General features: G+C 40.2%; 1 protein-coding gene across 1 annotated transcript in view; it reads left to right on the forward strand.

The window, feature by feature from the left end:
- Positions 1-23,491, forward strand: part of MTHFD1 (methylenetetrahydrofolate dehydrogenase, cyclohydrolase and formyltetrahydrofolate synthetase 1) — a 67,838-nt gene that overhangs the window by 17,198 nt on the left and 27,149 nt on the right. The window contains exons 5-16 of the mRNA XM_034433573.3: positions 3,538-3,674; positions 4,918-5,018; positions 5,728-5,864; positions 7,094-7,205; positions 12,104-12,231; positions 14,168-14,265; positions 14,985-15,158; positions 16,026-16,162; positions 17,129-17,175; positions 20,524-20,631; positions 20,744-20,818; positions 22,391-22,493. Of these exons, the coding sequence (XP_034289464.2) occupies positions 3,538-3,674; positions 4,918-5,018; positions 5,728-5,864; positions 7,094-7,205; positions 12,104-12,231; positions 14,168-14,265; positions 14,985-15,158; positions 16,026-16,162; positions 17,129-17,175; positions 20,524-20,631; positions 20,744-20,818; positions 22,391-22,493 (1,357 nt within the window). The remainder of the gene's footprint in view (positions 1-3,537; positions 3,675-4,917; positions 5,019-5,727; positions 5,865-7,093; positions 7,206-12,103; positions 12,232-14,167; positions 14,266-14,984; positions 15,159-16,025; positions 16,163-17,128; positions 17,176-20,523; positions 20,632-20,743; positions 20,819-22,390; positions 22,494-23,491) is intronic.

Raw genomic sequence — 23,491 nt, forward strand, 5'->3', positions numbered from 1 at the left:
GAGTCCGCCGTGGCTCCCGCAGTCCAAGCGACACCGATCGCTGCCACCCACCATTGCCCCAACGGGAAGAACCGCCCGGCAGCGATTCCAAGGAGCCCGAAGTGAACATCCTGGAGCAGCACAGGCTGGCCCAGAGGCTTAAACCCCGGGAGCCCAGGTGCCGAACCCCGCACAGCAGAAAAGACATGACAGCCGGTGCCCAGTTCGTTCTGCAGCCGTCCGGATCAGCGTCCGGGCTCGCAGGCAAAGGGTGGGAGTGCGCAGCACATTTTCCTGGCTTGCTTACCTTAGCTCAGTGGTTGGGGGGTCAAACAACCCTTTCACAGGGGTTTTGATGGTGGTGCAATACAGAAAAACGAGCGCAGCCCTCGCCATCCGGAATGAATGGTGCTGTTGTGGCGGTGGGGGAGGGGGCGGCAGAAGCGGGAAGAAGCGGCGTTTGCGATGGCTGGAAGCTGTGGGAGTGAAGCACAACTTTCATTTGTACGGCAGCAGCATTCCGCCTTGGTATATTTGTGTCAGGAGTGGCGCAAGGCAGCCTTTGTTTCCTGCTGCCTGGGACTCAGAGTGGTAAATGGCGTCTGATCCGGAGAGCTGCTGGATTTTGCTCTCTAATCCGGATGCCAAATCGGCCCCCTGCAAACTCTCGTCTCTCGAGGAGCGCTCCCTGAAGCGGGGCTGGAAACTTTGGTTGGACTGCTTGAGAGAGGAGAGCTTGCAGGGGGGCAATCTGATGTCTGCAATGGAGAGCGGCATCCGGCTTTTTCTCTCCGCTGTAAGAGCGCTGTAAGAGTGGCAGCCCTCATCTCCTAATGCTTGGGACTGCAAAATCCAGCTGCTCCCTGGACCAGTCACCATTTACCGCTCCGAGTCCCAAACATTAGGAGATGAGGGCTGCCGTTCTTACAGCGCTCTTACAGCGGAGAGAAAAAGCCGGATGCCGCTCTCCATTGCAGACACCAGATCACCCCCCTGCAAGCTCTCCTCTCAAGCAGTCCAACCAAAGTTTCCAGCCCCGCTTCAGGGAGCGCTCCTCGAGAGACAAGAGTTTGCAGGGGGCCGATTTGGCATCCGGATTAGAGAGCAAAATCCAGCAGCTCTCCGGATCAGACGCTATTTACCGCTCTGAGTCCCAAGCAGCAGGAAACAAAGGCTGCCTTGCGCCGCAAATATAGCAAGGCAGAATCCTGATGCTGCACTTTCAGCAGACAGATGAGGGCTGCCTTGGCCATCGGCTGGCGCAAATATACCAAGGCGAATGCTCATGCCGCACAAGTTCAAGTAGTGCTTCGCTCCCACACTTCTTCCGGCCCTCAGTCTCTCAGGGAGATGCTTGACTTCCTCTCAGCCCCAAGACACTGGCTGGCCCATGAGATGAGAGAGAGAGAGAATGAGAGAGAAAGAGAGAATCAGAATAAGACAGAGAGAGAAAGAGACAAAGAATGAAAGAGAGAGAAAGACAGAATGAAAGAGAATGAGAGAAAGAGACAGAGAGAATCAGAGAGAGAGAGTGAGAGAGAGAGTATGAGAGACAGAGAAAGAGACAGAATCAAAGAGAACCAAAGAATCAGAGAGAGAATGAGAGAGAGGGAGAGAAAATGAAAGAGAATCAGAGTGAGAGAATCAGAATGAGAGGGAGAGAGTGGGGAGAGAGAGAAAGAGGGGGAGAGAGAAAGAGAATGAGAGAGAAAGAGTGGGAGAGAGAGAAAGAGAAAGAGCAGGAGGGAGAAAGAGAAGGGGGGAGAGAAAGGGGGACAGAGAGAAAGAGAGAATGAGAGAGAGTGGGGGGGAGAGAAAGAGAGTGGGAGAAAGAGAGAGAAAGGGGGGAGAAAGAGAATGAGAGAGAAAGAGTGGGAGAGAGAGAGAAAGAATGAGAAAGAGGGGAGAGAAAGGGAAAGAGTGGGGGAAAGAAAGAATGAGAAAGAGAGGGGGAGAGAGAAAGAGAATGAGAGAGGGGGAGAGAGAAAGAGAGAATGAGAAAGAGTGGGAGAGAAAGAAAGAGAGGGAGAGAGAGAGAAAGCGAAAATGAGAGAGAGAGAAAGAGAGAATGAGAGAGAAAGAGTGGGAGACAGAGAGAGAGAGAGAGAGAGAGGATGGAGAGTGCCTGAAGGACCCCATCCCGTACTGGGAGTCCAGGTGCTTCAGCAAGCGGGGCACTGGATTCGTATTAGTGGTCTGCGAAATTTAAAATTATGAAGTTGGTGGTCCCTGAGGTCCAAAAGGTTGGGGACCCCTGGCCTAAGACCATCGGAAAACACATATTTTTGATGGTTTTAGGAATAACTTTATCGTTGGGGGTCACCACAACATGAGGAACTGTATTAAAGGGTCGCGGCATTAGGAAGGTTGAGAACCACTGCCTTAGCTGCTTGCCTTGCTTCGCTTGCCTGAATCCATTCCATCAGCAAGCAACTCCCTGCCTACAACCAAGCAGGCAGGGAGTTGTGGACTTCAACTCCCAGAATTCCTCAGCCAGCAAAACAAAGCTGGCTGAGGAATTGTGGGAGTTGAAGTCTACAAGTCTTAAAGTTGCCAAGGTTGGAGACCCCTGTTCTATTGGGTACGTAAGTTTTTTTCCCCTTTGGGATCTTTAAAAAAAAATAGTTAATTGGGTTTTTTTTAAGTTCTTTTTTAGACCTAGCCATTTAAAGTTTAGGAAGTTTTAAATTTAGCTTTCATATAAAAATAAAATAAAATAAAATAAAATAATATTTGTGCAGCTTTCTGAGATTTAGTGTGTTTCTGTAGTGTTTCACTCTAATTACACAAACACACAAAATCTCACAAAGCTGTATGTGGAATTTTGTGTGTGTAAAGTGTGAAAGTTGGGTTTTTGGGCTTTTTGTGGCTGTGTGAAGTTCCTGCTTGTTGCAGGGGCCATTTTGGGTCTAGCACAGCTACTTTTACATTGTGGATGAGCCAGTTGTGTTGTGTTGTGTTGTGTTGTGTGTGTGTAAAGCGTGAAAGTTGTTTTTTGGGGCTTTTTGGGGCTGTGTGAGGTTCCTGCTTGTTTCAGGGGCCATTTTGGGTCTAGCACAGCTGCTTTTACATTGTGGGTGAGCCAGTTGATGTTTTTTTAATTTTTATTTGGTGTGCGTTGGAAGAGGGATAGTCTTATACGGCGAGTATAGCCCAAACCCTATATTTTAACAGGAAAAGTAGGGGGTTGTCTTATACGCCCAGTCGTCTTATACGCCGGAAAATACGGTATATATTTTATAAGAGGCCCAAGAGAATTCCTCTTCATCTAATGCAGCTCAGGCAAGCCAAAAGTTTCGACACCCATGGTTTAGCAGGTTGTTTGATTAGCCCTAACATTGCATTTGGATCCATTCATAATTATGAGGTAATATTGAGAATAATTCCAGTTTGTTAGAGCTGGTAAGTATTTCTGTGCCCCCTATACAATCACCCATGCTTGATGCCTGCTGACAGCAGGAGTGGTTGAAGAAATCAGGAAGCCTCTTCTGTGGTTTGTCAGCATTGCCTCTGAACTGGCTTGTTTCCCTTCTTTTCACCATTCCTATTAACTTGCAGGTGCTGAAATGCATTAAAAATTTGAATGAAGACCCTGCCATCCATGGGTTTATAGTGCAATTGCCTCTGGATACAAACAAGCCCATCAACACAGAGAAAATTACCAATGCTGTGGCACCTGAGAAAGACGTTGATGGGTATGATTGTTATAAATATGCATGTTAATTTATTTGGGGGTAAAACTCTTGTTGGGAGTTATAGTCCCAAAACATCTGGAGAGCCAGTTGGGGAAGGAATGCATTAAAGCAGTGTTTTTCAAACTTTGCAACTTTAACATATGTGGACTTCAACATCAAATGCCAGCTGGGAAATTGTGGGAGTTGAAGTCCCCACATCTTAAAGTTGTCAAGTCAGGAAAACATTATACTAAAGAAAAGCAAAATAATTTTCTTTGGAAGTGGCTGCTTTTAAAAGTGTCCAGTCACTAGTATATATGTTAGGTTTCCATTTTGCTTTTATTCTCACAGGAAGAAAACTTCACTAGTATAAGTAAATATTCAGGCAGAAGATCACCAAAAGTTAAGCTTTAATAACTTCTGTTTGCCCTTGCCTTCTTCCTTGAGCTGAGAGAGAATGATTGGCCCAATATGACTGGCTTTGTGCCTTGGTGCCTAAGGTGGGAATAGAAATATCTTGCCTAGTTTTTAGCCTGGTACCTTAATCACTACAGCAAACTGGCTGTTATTAAATTGCAAGGGAGGTAGTTTTAAAAAAAATCACCATATTTTGTTATAAACATGGAGCAAAAAAAGTTGCATTAAACTAAGTAAGATCAGTCTATCTAATTCAGTGATGTGAGTATTTAGTATAGATAGTCCTTGACTTACGACCACAAATGGGCCCACAATTTCTGTTGCTAAGTGATACATTTGTTAAGTGAGTTTTGCCCCATTTTACAACCTTTATTGCCCCTGTTGGTAAGTGAATCACTGCAGTTGTTAAGTTAGTAACATGATTTTTAAGTGAATCTGGCTTCCCCATTGACTTTGCTAGTCAGAAGGTCATAAAGGAGGATCATATGACCCCAAGACACAGCAACCATTATAAATATGAGTCAGTTGCCAAGTGTCTGAATTTTGATCATGGGACCGTGGTGATGCTGCAATAGTAAGTGTGAAAAACAGTCAAAAGTCACTTTTTTCAATGCCGTTGTAACTTTGAAAGTTCGCTAAGCAAACTATTGAAAGTCGAGGACTATCTACTCCACAAGGTTTCTTGTAGTTCCTCCCCTACAAAAGTTTAGATGGGAATAAAAAATTCAGAGCCATCTACAAAAGTTTAGATGGGAATAAAAAATTCAGAGCCATCTACAAAAGTTTAGATGGGAAGATAAAATTTCCAGGACTGCTAATTCAGCTGCTTTGCTTTTTCCCTTTTTAGCTTGAGCAGTATAAATGCAGGGAAACTGTCACGTGGGGACCTCAGCAACTGCTTCATTCCTTGCACACCCAAAGGATGCATGGAGCTTATCAGGCAAACAGGTGAGCAAGGAAAGGGTGGGTCTTAATTCACAAGAGCCAGGCATACACGTTAGGTACCATGAGTGATTATGGGGAAGCTGGAAAAGGAATGAAAGAAAACATAGACATAAACACTTGAATGGCAACTTAGCTGATGCCTTATCATAAATGGCAACTTTTTTTTTTTATTTGATTTATATGCCGCCCTTCTCCGGAGACTCAGGGCGGCTTACAATGCGCTAAGCAATAGCCTTCATTCGTTTGTATATTTATACAAAGTCAGCTTATTGCCCCCACAATTGGGTCCTCAATTTACCTACCTTAGAAAGGATGGAAGGCTGAGTCAACTTAGCTCAAGTGAAGAGAAATATTCCCTCTTTGACAGGGATAGGCAGTTCAGAAATGTGAAAATTAAATAAAATGTTGGAAGAAGTATGTCAAAGCATTCAAAGACACTGTGCCTTAATTAATTCATATAAATGGGGCTGGAAAAACTCGATTGCACTTTTCAAGATTCTGTATTTACCCCAGAGTAGCATCAAAGAGACCTTAGTGAAATCTCTTGTTTCTTTGATCTTACCCAACTGCTTGGAGCTTAACAGATACAAGCCTTAATAAAAGCTTGATTTGGAGGCTTTGGGGTTGCTTTTTGAAAGCCAGAAATGGATCGTAAACTGAACAGAGCACAGCTTTTGTGATGTGAATGCGAATTCCAGGTTCTGCATTTCAGGTGTTCAAGTAGCAGGCAAAAAAGCTGTAGTGATTGGGCGCAGTAAGATCGTTGGGGCTCCTATGCATGACCTGCTGCTTTGGAACCACGCAACTGTGACCACTTGCCATTCCAAGACTGCATCGCTGGCTGACGAAGTAAGGCAGGAAAACTGCGGCTATAATGATTCTGGGTTTAGCCTATGCAAAGTGTGTGTTCTGCCAGGAAATGCATCAATCTTCTCTCCCCAACAGGTTCCTTTTTCCAGGTGGTTATCGTTCAGCAAATTAATAGGATAGGTGATCATGGGAAGTAGCAATTCCATACTAAAGTATATGTCTCTATATGGAAAATCCCAGGAAAATATGTAATTTCCTCTTGGAAAGGATACTGGAAAGTAGCAGACCTCAGTTTGCAATATAGGATTCCTTCTTTAAGTCCATGTTCAAGTAGGCACTTGACCCAAACTAGTACTTCATATTTGGATAGTGATTTTCCGATTCAGCATAGAAATAGGAAGAAGAGTCTGCAAAAACAAATACAACCATGTTGAGCCACTGTTCACTGTGAATCTGTGCAGATTCACACCAAGCCAGTTTTTCATGAACAATTATTAAGCTCTCTAGTCAAAGACGTATAGAATTTTGGGGGGGGAACATGTACACTGTGTGCACAATTATTAGGCAAGTTGTCTTTTGGAAGATTAATTTTATTATTGAACAACTACAGTGCTCTTGGTCAATCCAAAATGTTAATAAACCTCAAAACCTGGATATTTAAGAAAGTAAAAGTGAGGTTTTGGCTTTCTTAGGAGAATATGTGTGCACAATTATTGGGCAACTATTAGTGTGCACAATTATTATGCGACTAAATGGAAAACAAAAATTTGCCCATCTCATTTGTTTCCATCTGTTAAAGTGAGAATCTGTTAAAGTGAGAACAACTCAAAATGTACAAATAAACATTTCTGACATTTCAAACAAAAAAAAATCTTATGGAAAGGTAGCCTGTCAAAAACCAATATTCAAGGGTTCTCCCTGGTATGCTACAATTTTTTTAGACAGGAAGGGAATGCACTTTTGTTGATTTGGATGTGTGTTCCAAAAAGATGAACTCTTGCTGATAGGTGGAATATCTGATAATTACAAAACATTGGGGAAATGATTTCCATATTGATGTTTATGTCGAAGAAGGGATCCACAAATTCCTCAACACAAATATATATATTCCTATTTTAATAAGCCAAAATGATTTATATTCATATTCATATTATATTCATATTATAGGACACTTTAAAGAGGGGGAGGCACAGCAGAGAAAGAAAGAGACCAAATTTAATGACCAAAGTTTCTGTATGGAACTAGGTTAATACAAATTGTGCTTGCAGGTCAGTAAAGCAGATATCCTGGTGGTTGCAGCTGGCAAAGCTGAGATGATAAAAGGTGAATGGATCAAGCCAGGTTCAGTAGTGATCGACTGTGGAATCAATCACATTCCAGGTAATGTTGAAAAATGACTTTGAAAAACTGTTAGTAAATATAGAATAGAATAGAATTTATTATTGGAATAGAATAGAACATGTTAATTAGCATAGAAGTGTATGTGGAGATAGGTAGGAGAAAATGGTTACATTCATTAGTGGTTCAGTCAGGCAGTTACAAATCTTAATTTGGAAGTAGATCCCACTGTTTGAAGTCTTGGGGGAGGAATGGGGAGATTAGGGATTAGAAAGTGAAGAAGAGGAAATAAAATTATACTATAGAAACTTGAAGATAGTGATGTTTAATATATATATATATATATATATATATATATATATATATATATATATATATATATATATATAGCCATTTGATCTCTTACAAGTGGAGATTGTTATATAGGCAATTTGTCCTAATAAATATCCCTGTAGTATTCAATTTGTTGTCTACCAGTCAAATATTAGAGCTGCAGTGGCTCAGTGGCTAAGATGAGTTTGTCGATGGAAAGGTCGGCAGTTCAGCAGTTCGAATCCCTAGTGCCGTGTAATGGGGTGAGCTCCTGTTACTTGTCCCAGCTTCTGCCAACCTAGCAGTTCGAAAGCATGTAAAAAATGCAAGTAGAAAAATAGGGACCACCTTTGGTGGGAAGGTAACAGCGTTCCTTGCGCCTTTGGCATTTAGTTATGCTGGCCACCTGACCACAGAGACATCTTCAGACAGCACTGGCTCTTTGGCTTTGAAATGGAGATGAGCACTGCCCCCTAGAGACGGGAACTATGAGCACATCTGTGCAAGGGGAACTTTTATCTTTACTTTAGTCAAATATAGAAATACTAGGTCAGGCATAGCAATGGTGCCTTCCAGACATTGGAAGTATTCTGAACTCCAGATGGATCAGATTTTATGTAAAATCAGACCCGCTATCTCAGTGGTAGATAAAACAGTTTACATACACATATACAGTAATAAAATCCCTAAAGGAATTCCAGCATCAATGTAGTAGCAACAATTCAAGCAACTTGTATTGGCACTCTGCTTCTAAATACCAGTTATTAAAAAAGATAAAAACTGCAGCACAGCTCTTCCAGAATACCTTTCCGTCTGTCCATCTGTCTCCTGAAAGTCTGTTCAAAGTGTTTGTGTGTGTGTGTATAGTTAGACAGACAGACAGACATGGAGGAAATGCAATGCTAGCAATGAATGTATATGTTAATCTTTTCTGTATCATAGCAAAATTGAATCCAAGGAAGAACAAACAGCAACTTTTAGTGTGTGTCTCATAGTATTTCTGTTTATGTATGATTTTTACATCTTTTCAGATTTGGCTAAGTTTAGACAATGCATTAAGCAAGCCATATATCATGGTTCACGGTAGTAATGCAAAACCAAACAATAAATAACTTTTAGACAATTATTTGTTCAGTTGGATAGACAATCTCATTAGGGTTTTGGATGAAATCATTATTTCCTTACTGAGAAATTAATTAATAAACCAGAGATTGGTTGCATAAGGGTGCTCTTTACTAAAGTGGAGCTTCTCTACCCATCTGCTCTCCAGTTTAAGAAACTAAGAGGATTAGTCACACCTGTCAAACAGTTGCTATCCTCCTACTTGCTGCACTTCTAGAAAGGTTGCTTTTATAAGTGATCTATCATTAATTGCACTTAACTAATCAAAGGGTTAAATAAAGATGCTCATTTTCTTCACGTTTCTTAGCAATTGTGGCTCACTTCATCATCTGCCTTTGAGGATGAGGAAAAAGCCCATAAAGTACAATGCTAGGTAGCTGAGTCATTTCTCAAGAAGAGAAGAATCCCAGTTGGCTCATTCCCACATGGCTCTTCATGATGATGAAGACCAGCCTGATAAAGAAAATGCATAGGGAACATCAGGAACCAAGCAAGCCCAAAATGTTTTACCCATTTTTGAGGAGGAGGATCGGGGGTGAAATCTACTTATCTTCCCAATCAATTTGGAAGTATATGCGCCCTGCACATGCTTCGCTCACACGCGCATGTCACATGCATGTGCGAACCCTCTGCACATGCGCAAACCCTTCTGCGCATGCACAGAGGGTAAAAAACAGGTTACTTCCTGGTTAAAACCAGGAAATGACGACCGGGTGGGTGGGCAGAGCCTCTCACCACCATCGCTACTGGTTCTCCACACCACTGGCCGCCATCGCTACCAGCTCGGCCGAACCAGGAGCATTTCATCTCTGAGGAGGATGTGAGGTTTTAAGACAGTCTTTTTCAAACTTTAAGATGTATATCCCAAAGGTGCTTTTTCGAGAGGCAACTGGACTTTCTGGTTTTTCTTTGAAGATGTTTCGCTTCTCATCCAAGAAGTTTCTTCAGCTCTGACTGGATCCTTCCATTCCTCACCATTCAGTCAAAGCTGAAGAAGCTTCTAGGATGAGAAATGAAACATCTTCAAAGAAAAACCAGAAAATCCAGTTGCTCTTGAAAACGCACCTTTGGGATAACCATGTCCTGGATGGCTGAGAATCTCCATAGACATTTAAGATTTGTAAGACTTTTTTTTTCTTTAAAACAGATGTCGGCCAGTTTTAAGGCCTTAAAAATGTACACGTTGGTTCCTCAGACCATTTTCAACCCCACCAGAATGAATAAAGATGTAGGCTGTCCTCACTCCCTGTGGCACAAAGCCTTTGCTTTGTCAGCTTCAGACTTCCAAAGGACAGTTGCTAAATCTTGCAGCTCTCAATGTTCCCGCAATACTTTGATGTCAAAGGAAAATGTTTTGGTGGGAGTGATGCTGATAGGCAGAATGGCAATCACACCAGCCATTAGGGTATTATTCTTAAATATGTGATAAGCAACTAGCAACCTGGTTGTGAGAAAATTGAGGCTCCCATTAAATCCCTGCCATTAGTTTGATAACTGCTGCTATGGAGACCCAGGCTACTTTTGAGAAGCTTCCAAGAGGCAGCTATAATTATTTAGAGCCTTTTGTTGGGTGCTTTATTGAGGTAACCATATAAAAGAATCCCATGCCAGGACTAAAACCATAATTAAAAACAATAGAAAAAGTGCTTTGGGATGAAGTCATTTATATAGATCTGGTATGAAATTATGGTAATATTAAAATCTATTTATTGTATGTCCTTGTGAATTTTTTTTAAAGAGTAACGTGCTTTAGTTCTCTGCTAACTAGCTTCTAAGAAAGGAGAAAACCACCTCCAACATTTTAATTTGCCTTGACTTGCCATTAGAGTCTTGTTTCTAATTTGTATTCCTTTTCTTTCCTTAAATGAAATCCGAGAATCTTGTGGAATTCAGAATATTTCATTAAATGTCTTTGTAATGTGCAGTAAAGAAATGCTGCTCTCTGCTGCACAATATTTTTTTGCAGGATGCAATCTGGGTTGGTCACTGGGACCAAAAGTTTAGTCTTCCAAGTTTTTGGATTTCTACTGAAGCCTATCCTTAAGGAACCTCTCTCTACTGGAATCGGTAAGGATGGGCTCCAGCACGAATACAAAACCTTGGATGATTAAACCTCTGGTCCTAGTGACTGACCCATATTTGGATCCTGTAACATTATACTGGGATGTTCTGTCCCCGTCTGACACATGCACACAAACAGTCAGCCAGGAGTTAATAAAACCAGCAGTCAGGAATTCCTTTGAGATAACAGAATTGGCAGCAACCCAGTAGCTGCCTGCCAAAGACTTTACTCACAAAGGGAGGTTTTTCTCCTCCGTCCAATAAACCAAATAAGTCCACAAAGCCAAAGAATTGTCAAGTCCAGTCCATAATAAATCCAAGGAGGGCATATAACGAAGTTCCAGAAATGCAGTATGACTTGCTAGCTTTTCAGTTTTGTCCGTCACAAGGCCTGAATGGCCACCACACCCCCTTTTATCCCCTGTGGGGTGTGGTCCAGTGACTCAGCTTAATCTCTGGCACGCCTCCTTCTCTGCTGCGCGCGCTTGTCTTTCCGACACTGTTGGGGATCCAGCCAAGACTCATCTCCGTCGCTGTCTAACTGCGGCTGCTCGGAAGTGCCTGGCTCCTGGCCTATCTCTTGGCCTTCGGAGGACACCTGAGGCATTGCCAGAGAGGAGGATCCTGGAGAGGGAGGCCTTGCCAACTCCTCTCCTTCACTTTCGGAGTCTTCTCCCTCTGATAAGACGGGCTCGGGGGTCAGAGTCACAACATGGGACACACCTTCAGTCACAATATTTTTTTTCTATTCTCACTTATTCTTTAGCAACTGAGGCTGATGGAGCAAGTAAATGTGCCAAGAGTATCTCTTCCCATTTTAGAGCAATAACAAAACAGCTAATCTTCCAAACAATTGCCCCCAGTTGCCTGAAGCAGTAAGGATGTTTTTAATAAATGCAAAAGTTGCCTTCTATACTGCTGAAACCAAAAAGTTCCTTTTGAAAACCTTCCCAATCCTGATTAAAAAGTACCTTTAGTAAATCTGCCGAAATCCTGAGTTAAACATTATTTTGAAATGCCAATTCCACCATATTAGAGCAGGATTATTGTTCCTCTCCCATCTTTTCCTTCCTTCAGTAATCTGGAAACTTTTAGTTTTCTGCCAGATACGTAACTATCTCCATTTGTAATTATGAGACATGCATGATGTTGAGAGAAAACCTTGCTTCTTGAAGAAAGCTATTGTTTTCCAGAATTCTGCCCTCAAGCCTGGATCAGTCATGTTTATTCACAAGCATGCTAACAAAGCAGTTTTTAAACAAATCTGAAAGAGGATGACTAGCTGAGAATGTGTGAACTCAGCAATGCCAAAAGGAATATTGGTGTAGATGAAGATTTTGTCATTGCGAACTAACCTAAAGCTTTATTTTCTGTTGCCTCTCATTGGATTGATATGTTTTGAGGGTATCATTTTCCTCCAGTGTGTTCTTATCTCTCCTTCACAGATAACACAAAGGCCAGTGGGAAAAGGGTTGTTGGAGATGTAGCTTATGCTTCAGCAAAGGAAAGAGCAGCCTATATCACCCCTGTACCCGGTGGGGTTGGACCAATGACCGTTGCAATGCTGATGCAAGTGAGTACCTCACTTTGGGGAAGAGCCTTTTTTCATTTTCCACTGAGTTTCTGTGTAGTACAGATGCCTAGCAGTGCTCTCTGTTTCATCCCACACAGCTTTAAATCCTCTAGTTTTCCCAGAATACCTTTAGATCATGGCCAATCTTTCTCATAAGGTTCTACATGCAGTATAATTAGGGATAATAATAATAATCCTCCAGTGAGACATTAACTTGACATGGTGGAGGGGGGGAGCTTGCATACTCCAAGGAGGATGAGAGCTACGCCAGAGGTTTAACTAAACTGCACAAGTCTCATCAGAGGAGCTAAATGAAGAGTGTCTGTCCCATAAAAGATACAGTGAGACATAATTTACAAAAGCCCTTATTGGATGAGTTGTTACCCAGGTCAACAAGGATCACAGTAGGTGTTTCTGGACATCTGGCGATAAATAAGATCAGGACTGTTGCTGAACAACTAGTGCCAGCAGCTGCAGGACTAATGGAATAAAAGTTGTTACCCATCACAAATATGCAAACACTGAGAACAAAGAAATAATGATCTGCTATTACAAATGAAATCCAGTGAGAAAGGATATTTGAAAAGAATCCACCAGTTCTGGAAAGAACAACATCCAGAATCAGAAGTAAACAAACCAACTAATATACAGCACTGCTGTAGTTATAATTGAATAGCTTTGATGCAAAATCAACAAAGAAGAATAAAAGCCAAACAGTGCATCACCAAAATGAAAATCAGGCTGGAAAATAAGACAGCCTGCTAAAGGTCAGGTGCAAGCAAGCTAGAAGGCATGAAAGAAAAGTTGAAGATGAAGAATAAACCATACCTGATCAAGCAATGTCACCTAGAAACAAGGACAATTGTGGCTCATTGCACAATCAGCCAGATGTTCAGACTTGAATTTGCATTTTTGTCCCTCTATCAAGTCTCTCCCAGGGACCTGGGACAGGCAAATATGGATGTTAAAGATATCATCTCAGGATGTAAAGCTGCCTTCTGCAATTGACTGATGGTGATTTTGCTAATGCTGGCTTTCCGCAAACAAAATCAATGGAGAACCCAGAAATTGCTCCCACTTCTGCCTCCCCACCCCTTGCCAGTGCTTTTGTTGCAATGATTGAAAAAAAAAATACTCTCTATTTTCTGCTTTTCTTAAACAATAATTAAAGGCATCTCAATAAAACTTTAATAATTATTATTATTCCTCTTTTTTCCCTCCCAGATTATAAGTAGAATGCAGGATATTTTTTCTGCTCATTTTATTTACAGAATATATTTGGTTTTTCAGATGAGTTTGACTGACTTAAGTTAGTTAGGGAGTTTTGAGACTGAATAAGAATTTGAATCCAGAGGTTCAATGCAATAATATTAAAAGAAAATAGAAACAGTGAATAATATAACTCACTGTATCTCAGATAAACAATAAAAAGCACTTATATTATATTAAGCTGGTGCCTTCCAGATTTATTTATTTTCCAATGTAAAACATTTACCAGCCCCACCTGCTAAAATACCCAGTTGGCACAGGGCATCAAAAGTCTTCTTAAAACTTACCACTGTAACACATCTGGAGAACACAAGCTGAGAAAGTTTGGGTTAAATTGAGAAAAAGAAGGTAACAAGGCCACTTTGCAGTGTGTATGACAGCAAATTAAAGCCCTGGACAAGGAACATAGATAGAATCTTGATGTGTATTGAAGTGTTTAGGAAGTTATGCAGAAGTAGGTTTCTGAAGAGTAAATATAAATTGTGCATCAAAAATGCAAATGAGATACACATATATTTACCTATTTCTGTATTTAGAAGCTATAGAGTGCTTCCTGCCTTTTGCAGATTATATTGTGCAACTTAAATTTTCTAAACAAGACAAAGCAGGTAGATTATTGATTACAGTAATTAATTTTTATTTTTTATTTTTTAAAACACCAATTCAGAGTACAGTAGAAAGTGCTCAACGTTTTCTTGACACGTATCAACCTGGCAAGTGGAATATTCAGTATAAACTGCTCACTCCTGTAACTCCTGTTCCAAGGTAAGAAAGAAGTAATAAAAATTAGTTTAGAAAGGGTATGAATGGAAGTCTATATTTGTGCCTTGCTGTGTCCAAGTGAGACAGAGAGCAAGAGAAAACTTTTATAGCCTCTATTGGAGTTTCTGCTGGTATAGAGAAAATGGACAGCAGGGAAAGTAAAAGCAGTAGCACGTTCGTTCAAGTATTACAACATAGAATATTTCTTTTCATATCATGCCTTTCTTATGCCTCCTTCAGAGCACTCTATTCTGTGCTCATTTTCTTCTCTCTTATCTGATATATTCTCTCAACTACTGGAAAGTTCTAGGAATCTCAGCTGTCTTTGGGTTTTTGTTTTGATTTTTTGTGGCCTCATGTTTTTCCTAAATGCATTTTTGTGCTTCAGTTACCACTGCTGATTATACAGTTATTGACATTTGGAGGAAGAGTAGCTGTGAATTGAGGGGCTGCAGAAGTAGGAGTAGCTGTGGGCTTCACAAAGCTGGACTTGTTTGTTGAAATGTATAGGAAAGCAAGCATATCCAGAAGAAGGATTTTCACCCATCCTTCCTATTTTCCAAACTTTGGGAAAGTTTTCATATAGAAGAGCATTCAGAAAGCTTGCACTTTCAAGATTCAAAGAGAAAGGGCAAATTTAGGTATGACTTGTATATTCCCAATATTTAATGAGAGTTTAGAATGCTATCTTCTCCTTTCTTGATATAACTGTTGTTTTTCAGTGACATCAAAGTTTCACGGTCATGTACTCCTAAGCCCATTGGTGAGCTGGCCAGAGAAATTGGCTTGATTTCAGATGAAGTAGAGTTGTATGGTCAATGCAAAGCCAAAATCTCACTGTCAACACTGAAGCGTCTCAAAGATCAACCAGATGGAAAATACATTGTAGTAACAGGGTAAGTTGCCTTAAATTATTTCTACACCCTGGTAAGCTACCAAGGTTGGGTGGTTTTTTTAAACTGACTTGGGGAAAGAATAACAGGTCCCCATGAAAAGTCTATAAAAGCATTTACAATCATTGAAAGTCTTTAGCATTCAAAGGAAAATTCTCTAAATAGCTAACAAAGTTTTAAAATACTGTACACCAAAGCATAGTACTAATATATACCAAGGCTGAAACTGGGCCCCAAGGAGACAAATATAAGAGCCTTGGTGGTGCAGCAGACTAAAGTGCTGTTAAGTAACACCAGCTGCCTGCAATTACTGCAAGTTCAAATCTCACCAGGCTCAAGGTTGACTCAGCCTTCCATCCTTTTGAGGTAGGTAAAATGAGGATCCGGATTGTGGGGGCAATAAGCTGACTTTGTATAAAAAAGAACACCACTTGGGGGGGCTGAAAGCCCTACTAAGCAGGTATATACAAAAGTATGAAGGCTATCGCTTAACGCATTGTAAGCCACCCTGAGTCTCCGGAGAAGGGCGGCATATAAATCAATCCATCAAACAAACAAACAAACAAATAAATAAATAATAAAAATATCAATTTGTCAACGTCAGAATACAATCTGAACAAAAAGCAATGAAAGTTTTCCCAAAATGTTGACAAGGGCAAATTTAGGAGAACACCGATCTGATGTTTAATTAAACATTCATAATTATAATGTACAATTAGAAAATGTCCTGTCCCTTTAAACTGAGCAAACATGTACAAAAAGATCTTTTAATGTCCAAGTTGTTTTCTCTTAACATATTGCTACATATTGTAATTAAGTGAATTGTGCCTTTATCTATTTTTTAAAAGTATTCTTATTCTTTTTTTCTAGCATAACTCCCACACCACTGGGGGAAGGGAAGAGTACTACAACCATAGGGCTGGTTCAAGCTTTGGGTGCGCACCTTGGTCAGAATGCCTTTGCCTGTGTCCGTCAGCCTTCTCAAGGGCCCACTTTTGGAATTAAAGGTACAGATTGCAACATTCCATGCCAGAGGCAAAGTTGTACACAATTTATGTGCAGTGGATCCAAATTCAGTCCAAGGCATCTCCATTGAAGCAGCTAGCGGATGATAAGAAAAACTTGACTTGCGTTTCTGGATAGCCATTGCAATATGGCATTGTGCTGTGAGGTTAATTGGTGGAATGAAGAAAGATCAAGTTGTTGTCCTACTGAGAAACAAACAGCAAACGTATTCAGCCTTGTCTCTCTGAAATCCTGTGTTTCTACAGATTGGTAGATTTAATTTGTTTACTCACCCCCACCGCCCCAAGAAGCATTTGTCCTGGTAATCTCCAGTCTTTGGTAAACTCCAAGCAAAAAGTTTGCTTACTTTTATTCTGCTGCTTGTATAAACTTTGGAAGGGTCAGAGGGGAATATTGATAATCCTTATTTAATGGCTGCCTCTGTTTAGCAACCATTCAGTTACAATGCTGATAAAAAAAAATAATAACTTTACAACATTTAAGACCTTTGTAGGTCTGTAAAGCCAAGGAAAGCTGAAGTAAGATCATAGGCACAGTCACATTCACTTAATGACCACTTCACGTAAGAGTAACTTAACAAGTGAGTTACTAGTCTCAATTGTGATTGCTAAATGAGGACTACCTGTAAGAAGTTGGCTAGAATGCACAAGCAGAGGATACCAGCAGAAACATCTGTAGAATTTTCACCATCATGATAATACCCATTATTTAAGTGTAATGTTTTAGCATGGTGATGTATTAAGTAGATTATAGACAAGTACTTGATCTATTTTTATTACTGTTAATAGAATGCAAGAAGGTATGATCACTTGACTTTGGTCTTTGCTAAAGATAATGCATAAATTCTAAAATAAGTAGGGTTTTTTCTTCCAATGAATAGCTGTTAAACTGTTTAATATTCACAATTTGGATGCATGGCATTATGTTTTATATTCCCCATTATATAGGTGGTGCAGCTGGAGGTGGCTATTCTCAAGTTATTCCTATGGAAGAGGTAAACTTCAAATTTATTTCTTTATAATTACACTGGGTGTTTATTTCTCATATGTGTATTCCAGGATGTCAAAATCTACTTGTTCAGAAATTTAGAGTGATGGGAGTTCTTTTCCCTGATATTAGATGGAGAGAATCTGTGTGATTTGATCCTGAGGTATGATTCCCAATAGTCATAGACATTCAGCTTGGGAATAGATATTATTTCCAGTCCTTGTCAGTTCTGCATGCATTTAATCGTAAATCCATTCGACTATGAACATCATTTTTAAACTGATGCATTTTTGAACAGATTGCAAAATTTAGAGAAATGTGCAATCAGGATAATTGTTCCAGTCTCTGTGTGCATTCAGATATTAGAAATTAAATTAGTTTGTTTAAACATGTGGAACAAATTAAATTCTCCTCATACAGCCTTGCTGTAGATGAACAATTTTGGGGCTTATTAGAGAAATGCTTTTTATATTAGATATATTGTGAATTATAACATTGAAGTTCTTTTTTTCCCAAACATTTGGACCACAAGTTAAGGAACTGCAGTAATCCTCACGTTATAAAGCACTAACACTTTGTAACACTTGCCACTTAAAGTGTGGCAAGTCAGGTAAACTAGTCTGGCATGTCAAAGGGAAAGTAATTCTTTGTACATTGAAACACACTTATAGAATTGGCTGTCACAAGGCACCTGACTTAGAAAATTAGGCAGATTGGGGAGTATCTGCAGGGTGTGGTCTCAAAAGTCAAGATAGTAGCCATCATGATGTGTTTTCTGCCTGTTTTTATGTACTTTGGGAGATGCTTCAAGAATATCATCACAATCATCTTAGATTAGATTAACAGAGTTGGAAGGGATCTTGTAGGTCATCTAGTCCAACCCACCACCCAAGCAGGAGACCCTACACCATTTCTGACAAATGGCAGTCCAATCTCTTCTTGAACGCTTCCAGTGATGAAGCTCCCACAACTTCCAAAGGCAAGCTGTTCCATTGGTTTGATTGTTCTCGCTGTCAAAAGATTTCTCCTTATTTTTAGGTTGAATCTCTCCTTGTTCAGTTTCCATTCATTATTCCTTGTCTGGCCTTCGGGTGCCTTGGAAAATAGCTTGGCCCTTCCTCTCTGTGGCAGCTCTTCAGATATTGGAACACTGCTATCATGTCTCCCCTGATCCTTCTCTTCACTAGACTAGCCATGTCCAGTTCCTGTAACCATTCTTCATATGTTTTAGTCTCCAGTCCCCTAATTATCCTGGTTGCTCTTCTCTGCACTTTTTCTACATCTTTTTATAGTGTGGTGATCAAAACTGGATGCAGTATTCTAGGTGTGGTCTTATTAAGGTTTGATAGAGTGGTATTAGTGCCTCACTTGATCTTGATTGCAACCCTCTGCTAATGCAATTTAGGATTGCATTGGCTTTTTTGGCTGCCACTGCACACTGCTGTCTCATATTTAACTGGTTGTCCACTAAGACTCCAAGATCTCTCTCACAGTTACTGCTATTAAGCCTGGTTTTAACCAGTCTTTATGTGTACTTTTGGTTTTTCTTGCTTAAGTGTAGGACTTTACTTCCTCTACATTGAATTTCATAGATAGGGCCCAGTGCTCAAGTCTGTCAAGATCCATCTGGATCTTGAGCCTATCTTCTAGGAGGCCATGATGGCTAACCTATGGCATGCGTGCCACAGGTGGCACACGGAGCCATATTAGTGGACACGCCAGCTCAGCTCTGGGGTGCATACGCGTGCCGGCCAGCTGATTTTCGGGCCTTCTGGGCCCACCAGAAGTAGGGAAACAGGATGTTTCCTGTCTCTGGAGGGTCTGGGGGGGGGGAGGCCCGTTTTTCTTTCTTACCTGGCTCCTGATCCTCTCTGTTTATCTGGGAAGGGCGAAAACAGCCTTTCCCACTCCCTTGGAGGCCCTATGGAGGCTGAAAGGGTCCATTTCCTGACTCCCGGTGGGACAGGAAGTAACGTTTTTTGCTGTCCCCAGCCTCCAGAGACTCCTAGAGAGGCTCCTAGAGACTCCTAGAGAGGCTCTGGAAGCTGGGGACAGCAAAAAATGTCACTTCCTGACCCACCGGGAGTTGGGAAATGGGCTGTTTCAGGCCTTTGGAGGGCCTCCGAGGGAGTGAGAAAGGCTGTTTTCGCCCTTCCCAGATAAATAGAGAGGATCTGGAACCAGGTAAGAAAGAAAACGGGCCTACCAGGCCATCATGTGCCAGGAGCGGGGGGGGTTGCACGCGCATGCGTGTGGGCAGTTCGTGCATGACCCAACCCCGCCCCCCCTCCTGGCACGCAATGGCAAAAAGGTTAGCCATCACTGTTCTAGGGTGTTAGCTATTCCTGCCAGCTTAATATCATCTGCAAATATGGTAAATCCCCCTTCCATTTCCTCATCTAACTTGTTAATGAAGATATTGAAGAGTATTGGGCCTAAGATGGAATCTTGTGGTACCCCACTGCTTACTTTCCTCCAAGTAGACATAGACTCATTAAGAACTACTTGTTGAGTTTGGTTTGTCAGCCGGTTTGGTGATGCTATCTATCCCATTTTTTTCTAGCTTACCAAGAAGTAGGTTGTGGTCTACTTTGTTGAATGCCTTGCTGAAGTCTAAGTATATTATGTCCACAGTATTTTGCTGGTCTACTAATTTAGTCACTATGTTGAAGAATGAAATAAGATTGGTTTGGCATGATCTGTTTTTAACAAACCCATCTCAACTTCTTTGACCATACCTTGAGGACAACTCTGGAAAATTGAAGAGAAAAAAGGCTATCTGCCTCCTAGCTATGACAATAAAAAGAAGCCTTGGCATGTCTGCTGGTTTAAAGTAGAAATCAAATTTATAACTAATTCTCTTAATGCTTTATCTGTTCCTAAATAATCAAACTCCAGATGTCTTCAATAACAACTACAAGAATTTCTTGCCAGGTGCTTGAGAGGTTGACATCCGTTTTGGTGGCAACAATTTCATTGTGTTTTATAATTTTAAAATGTTTAGTTTCCTAATTGTAATATTTTTTTAATTGTAAGCTGTTCAGATTCATTAATTGAGATAGGTGGCTATAAAAATTGAATGAGTATGCGAATGAATAAATCTCAGTAACTTAGAAGCAACTGAAGGTTGGATATCATGCTAGGGTGGAAAAAGTGTTCAGTGGGTGGGGAGAAATTTATTTTTCTCTCTTCAGTAAGTGCTACAAAAAAATGTAGGAGAAGGCCTCTCTTTTTCTCTGAGAAGGCATTCACGAGAACTACCCTCTGTCATGCCTCTGGAAACAGCACTGAATCTTGTAGTCTTGATTTTGGGACTTAATTAGATTTAGTCGAAGTGTTTTCTTTTTCCCTGCAGTTTAATCTCCATCTCACGGGTGACATCCATGCTATTACTGCTGCCAATAACTTGGTTGCTGCTGCTATTGATGCCCGCATCTTCCATGAGGCTACACAGTCCGATCAGGTAAATTAATGCAATTAATGACTCTCTCTTCCAGTGTGCTTTGTGCATAGTCTGTTTAGCTGAGATTTATTGTGTGTCGATAACTCCTTAATTACATGCTTTGTTCTTTAAGGCACTCTATTCACGATTGGTTCCTTCAGTTGATGGTGTTAGGAATTTCTCTGATGTCCAGATTCGGAGACTACAGGTGAGCTTGCTTGCAATCCTCAACCTGTTTGTACTTCTCAAACTATCCTCGCAAGCATAGAATTTGATATATATAGCAAATGTCAGTAGTTTGTCCCATTACCTTCCTGATCCCTACCAATTTTTGAATATACACAGGTATCTTTCTCTGTGAGCCTTTTTAAATCTGACGTTTTATCGCTACCAGCTTTATCAAAAAGGGGATTCGGAGCACTGCACACTGTATGAAATCAAAATACTCAGAATTTTAATACATTATTTTCTCTTAAAATATAAGCAAGTTAATATAAAAATGTAATAAGTTAGAAAGGAATATGTATCACTTCCTGACACTTTTTGAATGATCATAGCAATATCTTCACTTACTTTCCTTCAAAGGAATACCGGAGCCTCTGTTGAAATAATTCAGAGTTTTATGTTTTTGCATACAGAAAAATGTGCCCTAGTTTAATATGTCTTCCTTGAGGCAGAACAAGATCTTCCCAAAGTATGAGGCAAAGGCAAAGTGATGTTAAACAATCATAATTCGTATCAGACAGTAACATTTATTTCATACGAAATCAAGTTTTACAAGGATGACCCCATATTTTATCCTTCGGGTATTTCCAAGAGTTTATTTCAGTTTTGCTCATATTGTAATTGCCTGGGAAGCTATAATACTATTTTTCCTAGTGTTGCTGATTTCTCCTCATAATGTTCCTCCAGGTTCCTCTTGAGAAATTGATAATGATGACTTCCCCATTCTAGTTGCCCATCATAAGTGGCCAAAGATTACTACCAGTACACACCTAGTATGATGGCCAATGCCTCTGGGCTTGAATATGGCATGATCTAAATGAGATGTGATAGATGCATAGCTACAACCCTGACCTTTTCTGGATGCTTTGCCCAGGGATACACATACTTTCCTGATGTGTAAGGGTGCATTTGGCCTTTAAATGGCATGCTGGGTATAGTTTTATAAAACATAATTGGTGGGCAGGATAAAAATTAAAGCTGATTTAATTTAGTTTACATTTCATTAAAATAAATATAGTTAATGCAATTATTCTTCAGTCACCTATTTCATTCTTTTCCCCTTTTCTTTCATTAAAAGCTACAATTTGATAACAATTTTGAAGGTTCTATGCAGGCCATACCCAAGCATTTTTGGGGTATTCAGGTTGGGTTCCATTGTTGTAGCTTTTCTTCTTTTACCTTTGCACTGTGTTATAGACAGTGCAAGACACCTGCATTCATTAAAAGAATTTAAGGGGAGGGTGAGTTTTCTCTGCCTATGTATTTTGCTGATACTGAGGGAGCAAAATAAAAATTGAGAATTCTGCTCATTGATCTCTTGAAGATAATGCTGTTTTCTTAAAATTGTTGCTGGTTTTAGTGAATAATTGTACTAAAGATAATTATTGAATTCTACTTTTAAGACTTCCAGATAGGTTTTTGCATTTCAGCTGCATCCCTTTATGTTATTTGTAAAAAAAGGTTTTTTTAACTACTTTGCTTAAAGACTAGTTTCGTGTAACTTGTCAATTTCTTTCTCTCTCTCTCTCTTTCTCTCTCTCATTTCCTTCCTCAGAGATTACATATTATGAAAACGGACCCAGCAACTTTGACAAATGATGAAATAAGCAAATTTGTGAGATTGGATATCGATCCAGATAGCATAACATGGCAACGAGGTATTGCAGCACAAGTAACCTCCAGAAGAAAATGAGAAAAGCTGTTTAGAAGAAAGATGATTCTGTCTATGGGGATACGGATTAAAGTCTAAGCACCTGCTGAGTCCTTCACTCTTCATTTTTAGGATCCATTTAGTTTTGGACAATTTTAATAATTAAGAGGCTGGTGCTGTATTTTCCCTCGAGAAAGATTTTGCAACAGCAGTACAGATTTCTTTCTTCAGAGTAAAAGACTTCAGTCATTGTTTCCTACCCCATAGGTGATCTCTCAGTGCCATTTTTCTCTTTCAGGCAGGAAATTCTGGTTTTTATGCATTAGTAGAAAGATCTGCATTTAACTTAATGCAGTCAGAATTTGCTTTTGAAAGAAGCCTGTGCCAAATATTCCAGCATAGAAACAGGAGTTATGCACTTGTTGCCTGTTTTCCTTCATTTTGTTATCCTCCTCTTAGGAGTTCATGAGTTTATCGTTTTATCTATACTATTGTTAGAGTAGTTATCTAAATTTTCACTTGGTATGAATTATGTGTTGGCCATTTGGATTTTTGGTCAAAATGATTCTCCCTTTTCCTTTTGACAACTATTTTGCTCAAGGCATATAACTGAGGGGGTTGGTTATTTCATTTTTACTTATATATGTAATCTGCTTGGACAGCTTTCATTATCAGATAGATTTAAAAAAATTAAATATTCATAATAAATTCCTTAATTTGTTAATCATCAGAGAATTCATTTATAGACTTTCTCATGTTGAACTATTATAGCAGAATAGTTCAACTTATTTGGTGTATTCCTGTTCAGGTCCTCAAACAGTGTGCGCTCTTTGTTCTCTGAACATGTTGAGTCTTCATTGGGCTGTTTTTGGAATGTAAAATTATCTTTGACAGATATTATCACTCAAGTTCACCTTCCCTGACCAGAATTCCAGTACTGTTATGCAATTCTATAAAGTGTAGAAAATTATGCACATAGAGGTCTTGGTGCTTCATGAGCTTGGC

This window comes from Pantherophis guttatus, chromosome 1, assembly GCF_059756535.1.
Source record: "Pantherophis guttatus breed Tessera chromosome 1, ASM5975653v1, whole genome shotgun sequence".
NCBI lineage: Eukaryota > Metazoa > Chordata > Lepidosauria > Squamata > Colubridae > Pantherophis > Pantherophis guttatus.